At 47.9% G+C, this 7,526-nt stretch overlaps 1 protein-coding gene across 1 annotated transcript; it reads left to right on the forward strand.

Moving 5' to 3' along the window:
- The first annotated feature begins 836 nt into the window (after positions 1–836).
- On the forward strand, positions 837–4,903 carry LOC120447185 (paired box pox-neuro protein). Its single transcript, XM_039628674.1, has 4 exons — positions 837–907; positions 1,517–1,657; positions 1,720–1,799; positions 3,683–4,903. Exons 1-4 carry the CDS (start codon positions 895–897, stop codon positions 4,727–4,729), a joined length of 1,281 nt encoding a protein of 426 aa, XP_039484608.1. The 5' UTR covers positions 837–894; the 3' UTR covers positions 4,730–4,903.
- The last annotated feature ends 2,623 nt before the right edge of the window (positions 4,904–7,526 follow it).

The raw sequence follows: 7,526 nt of genomic DNA on the forward strand, positions 1-7,526 counted from the left end.
GAAAGCCCATTTGCATATCTCTTTGAGCCCGTTGCATATTTAACGAAATGAGCAATTGGCCAAAATTCATTTAATTGTTACCCCTGCGCCAGGCACTTGCGCACTCTATACTTAGGAGTACGACTACCACGACCTGGCCTAAATGGCATGGTATGGGGGAAACCACTCGATAATGGGCCAGCAGTTCACGCTGCGCCCGGAATGTGCCTGATAAGCAGCTAATTTGAGATACTCCCTGCCACCAGTGCCACTAGGCAATGGCCAGTGGTAACTGGTAACTGGTCACTGGTAACTGGTCACTGGACATGGCCATTGAGCACATAAACCACTGCACATTAAACCCGCTGCCGCGTAGTTTTATAAAATAATTAAGTTTTATGTATTTTCCTTACTAGATTTTCACCGGGTTTTTGGTTTGGCTTTGCTCTTGGATCGGATCGGTTCTGGCCGGGCCTGGACGCTCTCCGAATTCGTGGAAGCCGTTAAAAGTCATCGGGGAGTGGGCAAGCAGCATCATCCAGCATCATCCAACATCAGTTCGAGCGACGCCATTCGAGTCTGAGACTGAGAATCCTAATAGCCCGGCGACCACGACGACATCCATCAAAGCGTTTTTATGACGTTCTTGCTTGAAATTTGATTAAAATTCAGCGATTAACTAAGCAGCAGCAGCAGCAGCATCAGTATCAGCAGCAACGGGACGAAAGACCAAAAAAATAAAAAGACTTAAAACAAACAGCCAACAGCGAATAAACCAAAATACTTTACGGAGGCTAAGCGACTGCCAGCGACTACCGATCGCATCGGATCGTATCGGATCACTTTCGGATTGTATTGGATTGGATTGGATTGGATTGGCTCGCTTTGAATTGAATTGTTGATCACATTTCAGCCATGCCGCATACAGGTGAGTCTCGCTAATGAACTTCAAAAATAACTTCAACGAAAGTGTCAGATGCAATCTTTAGTCCCCCTCCCAGTTCCAATCCCAGTCCCCCATTTCACGTGCTCCCCCTCGAAATCCCAAGAGCCCCAGAACCCACAAAGAAACACGGTTATTACTGGCGCACTTTTGCCTCCTGCGTTTACGATCGCCAGTTGAAGAGGGGAAGGTGATACAGATTAGCCAAGTCAACACGGCGCTTGCCAAACTACAGGTATTTGGCCCAGACGCGTGTGCCCACTGTAAATCTTCCCGGCTTTATTCGCTTTATTGAGAAGCTTAGGCGCTTTAGATTCCCACTATAATCTCCATTTGTCGGGTAAACTTTTCTGCCAAAATATATAACTCAACACTAACAATTAGAGAAAGCAATCGTTGAGTATCTGTAGACAAGTTGCTTATTGCAGAAGTGCTTAATCTTTTATATAGTGCACTTAAAAAAAGTTCCTTTCAAAGTCTTAAACTAGATTTAATTTGTTTAGGAACAAAAGTACTGGGACACTTATTTGCAATGCAATGCATTGAAAGTTTATTAAAGTCCACAAAATATCCTCTTCTTTTTGTATCCTTCAGGTCAAGCTGGTGTCAACCAATTGGGCGGCGTTTTTGTGAATGGTCGTCCTCTGCCGGACTGCGTCCGTCGAAGGATCGTCGACTTGGCTCTGTGCGGAGTGAGGCCCTGTGATATATCCCGCCAGCTTCTGGTTTCCCATGGTAAGTTTATTACATCTATATTATTCAGACAAGGTAATATAGTTTATGCTATTCTCAAATAGGCTGCGTTTCCAAAATTCTAACTCGCTTCTATGAGACGGGCTCCATTCGACCGGGCTCCATTGGCGGTAGCAAGACCAAGGTAAGTGGGGCTCCAAGCGGGAATGGGATTACCAAATGGGGGATGGAAACAAGATCTGGGGGGGTTGGGGGGACGGGAAACCACATGTGGTCCGCTGTGGTGCATGAAATCAACAAACGATTATATAAAAATCAAACGCACAGCAGTAAATCCATAAAGTATCACAGATACACGGAAAACAGATAGCCCAGATAAGCATTGTAACCAGCAGCTAGTTTACATGTTCTCGACATTCGATGACAGCTTTTATGGCCACGTGTGGGAGTCCAAGTGGGAGTGGCAGGTGGAGGAGGCGAAAGGGTGTTGGGTGTACGGGGTGTGGGAGTGGGCGTTCGAGTGCAGAGAGCGCAGCAAATCAATCTCGCCTGCCCAGGCCGAGGATGATAACCGGGAAGTGGGCTACCAGGATGGGGCTGAATTGGGCTGGATGGGGCTGGAGCCACCTGTGCGGTTCGCACGCCCAATCAAGTGTGGCTGCTACCGTTTAAGCCGCTGCTGCTCGCTTCACGGCCCCAAAAAAAAAAACAAAAAAAGTGACGACAATGGCACTAAGATAGTGCTGATTGCACTGGGCCATGGAATCAGCGATAACACCGAATCACGACCCATACGCACCATAGTAAACGCTTTCCAGAAGGCTATTGTGCCAATATAGATCCCTTTAAGGTCCACGCAGTTATAGTTTTATTGATTATGATTATTTTCTACAAACTGGCAAAAAAGTAGTTCGGACTTAGTCCTTTAATATTTTTTCCTATATGATATCAATGGGCATTTCACCACTTTGAGTCCGTGAAGCGACCCCTTCCAGTGCGATTCCCCTTCGGCTGCGCAAACAGTTGTTCAGGTGCGATATTTGCCGACGGAACAGAACGCCTAATTAACGGTAGTTGCACCGCCCACCAAGTGCACAATGTACCCGGCGGTACGCCCCCCACCCCCATCATCACCACCACCACCACCACCATTACCACACGTCAGTTACCCACCCGCTTACATGGTGATTCAATAAGCGCTCTGCACTCGCTCGAACAAAACGCGCATTTAACACCTACGTTGGGTCAATAAAGAAGTTGCCCCCGCCCCTGCTACTTCCCCCCCCCCCCCCCCCTGGCCCTGTGGCATGCATAGGAAAAGGGGGCGGGGCGGGCGCAAGGACAGTGGCCCGCAAAGAGCGAGCGCGCGTGTAGATTTCCGATAAGATCTGGCATGCAAGCTGGCCGCGCTGGAGGGGCTTCCGACATCCGACCCCTGAAAGCCCCCACTGCCATTCGATAAACTCCCCTTAAGCGTATTTATGAATTTTTAATGAATTGCCGCGTCACACGTGAAAAGCGGGCGCCAGTGTAAAACGGTAGAAAGGTCCTTTCAACCTTTCAAAGCACTCGCACAAATTAACATATGCAAAAGCGCCTGCAACACGGATGTGTCGTTGCGATGCAAATCTTCCCGCGAACATGACAGCTTAAAAGGGGCGTGGCTGCGCTTGCTGTCGACCTTTGCAATTGTTGCGAGTGCGCCGTGGTTTATTTTAGTGCACAATTGAATTTCACGGCAATTAGCCGTGGGCAACAAAAACGGGGTAACCGGAGACACCTGAGAATGCAGGGGTTTAAAACGCCTGACTGTGGCTATAACCATAAAGGGACAAAAACACCCAGTCACGCAACAAACCATTAACGTTTATGTGAAACCATTCGTAATATGTAATAAAAGTAAATTTTATCTAGTACCTTTATCATAAAATATTAGGGAAACATCAACATCCCTTTAAGTATTATTAAACACGGGCTGGTTGCTAAGTAAAGTGTTATACTATGGGACATGCGAAAACTACAACATTCTTAATTGTATCTAAATTCTTTAACTTCTTTTGCTTGCAGCAAGTGGCCACGCCCACCGTGGTGAAGAAGATCATCCGGCTGAAGGAGGAGAACAGCGGCATGTTCGCGTGGGAGATTCGCGAGCAGCTGCAGCAGCAGCGCGTCTGCGATCCCAGCTCTGTGCCCTCGATCAGCTCCATCAACCGGATTCTGCGCAACAGCGGTCTGTGGACGGATGAGATGACCTCCAGTCAGCAGAATGCCGCAGCAGCAGCAGCAGCAGCAGCGGCGGCAGCGGCTCATCAAGCGGGCAGTGGGCCATCGAATGGTTATGGAAGCCAAGCTCCGCCCCCTTCGGCGACCGTGGCCCCACCCACTGCGGCAGCCACGCCCTCCATCGCACGGTACACCAAGCCGCCGGCATTGATGATGAACACCGCCGGTGAGATGCCCATTAAACCCGCTCCCAAAATGCCGCCCAGCATGGGACATGGCCACAGTCACGGCCTGAACCCAAATGTTTCGGGCCTGGACTTGAGTTACTCCGCTCTCCACAAGCACTGGCTGTGGAATCCCTCCCTGCTCTACTACACCCAGGCTCACATTCAGGCCCAGGCGGCGGCGTCGGGTGGTCAATTCCTGCCCTATGCCGGCGGCTATTTGCCCCATGCCATGGCAGCGGCGGCCGCATCTTCCACATCCGCACTGGGTGGATTCACCAAGTCGGAGAGCTCCATCGATCTGTCGACACCCGGAGCGGCTGGCGATGCACTTAGTGACTGCGACTCCGGCAAATCTTCGCCAGCAGCGCTCTCCCTAACCGCGTCTGGCGGTGGAAATGGAGCTGGATCAGCTCCAGAGGCTTCACCGGGTTCGACACTCGGCCACAGTCGCAAGCGGAATCCGTACTCCATCGAGGAGCTGCTCAAGAAACCGGAGAAGCGACTCCGACTGGATAGCAATCGTCTGGAGTGCCTGGAGTCCAGTTCCTGCGAAAGCAGCCAGGATAGTCCAGTTGCTCCGCCCCTGGAAACTCCAGAGGATGAGGATCCCGCCGAGGGGGAGGAGGAGCCAGAGGAGGAGGACAGCGTTGAGGTGGTCAACTGAATCCACTGAATGCGCATTGCCACTGACCCAGTTTTGATCTGTGTATATATAGCAACCTAGTTTAATCGTAAACGCCCCATTCAACCAATACTACTTTAATCTAAGGTGGAACTCGAACTGATGGAATTTCTTTGGTCACACGATTATTTCACTTTCTTTTCTCCCAAACTGGATCTCCGATAATGATGTTTTAAAATGAACAAATAGCTGAATTGAAATAGCCGTGAAATTGTATTCATTCGAGTTCCATACACTATGATTGCTATGAATTATGTTGCAAGGGGGTGATAATATTATATAATAAAATATTTAAATAAACATTACGAATACGTGTGCTGAGTAAAAAATGTGTGTTTGCATTAAAGGGCATGGGTTTTAAATACAATTGACGTTTTGAAAAGGTGCCAGAAATGCTCAACATTACCAACAGATGTAAAAGCCTGTTTAATAAGCTTAATTTCATGAAATTTTCTGCTACGAAATTCGTGTAATTTGTACCCGAGATGCCCATTTAAATGATAAATGAAGTGTTTTGCACCGACTCGCCGGTGGTCGTCGGTATCTGTATCTGTATCTGCGCCTCTCCTTCTTAATTAACTTGCGCGCCAATGAAGTGTCAACAAGTTGCCAACACGCTGGATCCCAAGGAGGGGGAATGGCGAAATTACAGGATGTCTGACACGACCATAACTATCGATCGCCCGCGGAGTGGGCATCAGAGGAGACATCGGAGGGATCGCCCCCAGAAGGAGGCGACAATGGTTGCCAACTGCAACTGCAACTGCAACTGAAGCCGGCGACTGGAAGTGCGAAAATGGCATTGGAATCGGCATGGTGTGGCGGCACATTGTGACCGGCAGGCAATGTGAGTGGAATTTTAAAACAGGTGCCCGGGGGAGCTGGACATCGCCATCCTGGGCGAAGGTGTGAAGTTGCGAGAAACTTTCCCAAGACCAATACTCTGAATATGCCAACAATAAATCAGTGGCTAAAAATAATTGCCGCGACAATTGCGCGCAGTTAAATTATGCAAAGCTTGCAAAAAAAAAAGGAGGCGCAAAAAACACGTTGCCATAATTGTATCACGTGCACGCCGCGATTCCGCATCCTGGCCAATGGACCCCAATACCGCCAATATCGCTCCTTGCCGCTCCAATCCAAGCCACTCCACTCCACTCCACTCCACTTCATAAACAATGCTAAAAGGCGTTGAGGATGCGCGCAAGGAAACTGACGGCGAGGAATGCACAGCCAGCAGGGCATATGCCGGGGTATCGGCCACAAGAAGCCTCCTGATCATGGCCAGACTGGAATGCCCTGGCATGACTATGACTGACAGCCTCTCTGGTCACAGCGCAAAAACTGGGCACACAGAAGAAAACATTCCATTGAACACAAATAGCATTTATGAGCTTTTGGTAATATGTATTATTTGGAAGGTTTATAGCGTTTATGTTGTTTATAAAAAAATAATAATGTCATAAGTATTTAGATTCATTGAAATATAATACCATCAAGAACAAAGTCAATCGTCAAAGTTTTCTAAGCATATTTTTAGATATGTTAAGACTGTCTTACATTATAGGAGTGCATCCCAATTTTATTTCTTTGTTATAAATACAATAACTAGTATATATTTTTTCTCAGTGCAGTCGACGAAAGTCGAAGGGCTCTGGATCGCCGGATCGATGATGATGATGACGATGATTTCTGCTGATCGCTGATCGCAGCGACGATCCCGCTCGGGCGACACTTTTAGGCCAGGCCAGGATTGGAATCAGAATCAGAATCGGGAATCGGAATTGGAATCGGGATCTCGGGATCTTGGGCCGACAGAATATTTTTATACGCTCGCGCTCGAAATATCAATGAGGCTGGAACATTCAGAGAGACACAGAGACGCGTTTTTGCTGCGCACATTTGGGGCGGCAAAAAACGCGCGCGCCGCTCGCGTTTGGATTTCGCGCTCGCCTTTTGGCCTCCTTTTTTTTGCTGGCCATGCCGAGCCAGCCTGCTTGGTTGCTCCTCTTGCTGGCCGGCATTCGTGGGCCGGAGCTGAAGGAGTCGGATCTGGAGAAGCTGCTGGGCAGCCGGAGCAGAGCTGGCATGGATTGTTGCAATGTTTCGTCGCGCTGTTTGCGTTTGATTTGTGTTTTTGGTTTTTGCCCAGATCGCCTCTGCGTTTTCGGCATAAATCAAAATCCAGTTGGGGCATTGGAAATTGGAGTTGGAGCTGGACTTGGATGCGGACGTAGATGCGGAATGGGACAGAAGATGTCGTCGTCGATGTACGTTTCGCCGATCCGAGGCCCTTCTGCGCGACAGATATTATGGCAGAAAATTTATTTTATGGCGGTAATGGTGTTATGTTTTACGCGATTAGCAGATCCAAATGTTTGACATTGCGGCGACATCGCGCTCGGAATGGCATCGCCAAGCGGATTTGCCCAGCTGAGGATGGGAATTGCAATGGAAATGGTAATGGTAATAGTGATGGCTTGACAGCAGCATGCACCATAATTAATGTCATTCAATTACGGATAAACTCTATGGATTAAAGATGGTGGGCATGGAAACAAGCCGCAAGCAATGCATATAAGTAATAAACGTGAATGGGAAATGTCTTCTGTTAAAATAGTTAGATAACGAAAATATATTAAATACAACTATGGGATTATTTTATTTGTTTATACACTAAGTTCCTATACAAATTAGTTTCTTTTTTATCTTTCTTACATAAAATATGATTATTTATGATTCTAATAGCACAATAACTATTTCTAATGAAGCTGTAGAC

Source organism: Drosophila santomea, chromosome 2R (assembly GCF_016746245.2).
Source record: "Drosophila santomea strain STO CAGO 1482 chromosome 2R, Prin_Dsan_1.1, whole genome shotgun sequence".
NCBI classification, from domain to species: Eukaryota; Metazoa; Arthropoda; class Insecta; order Diptera; family Drosophilidae; genus Drosophila; species Drosophila santomea.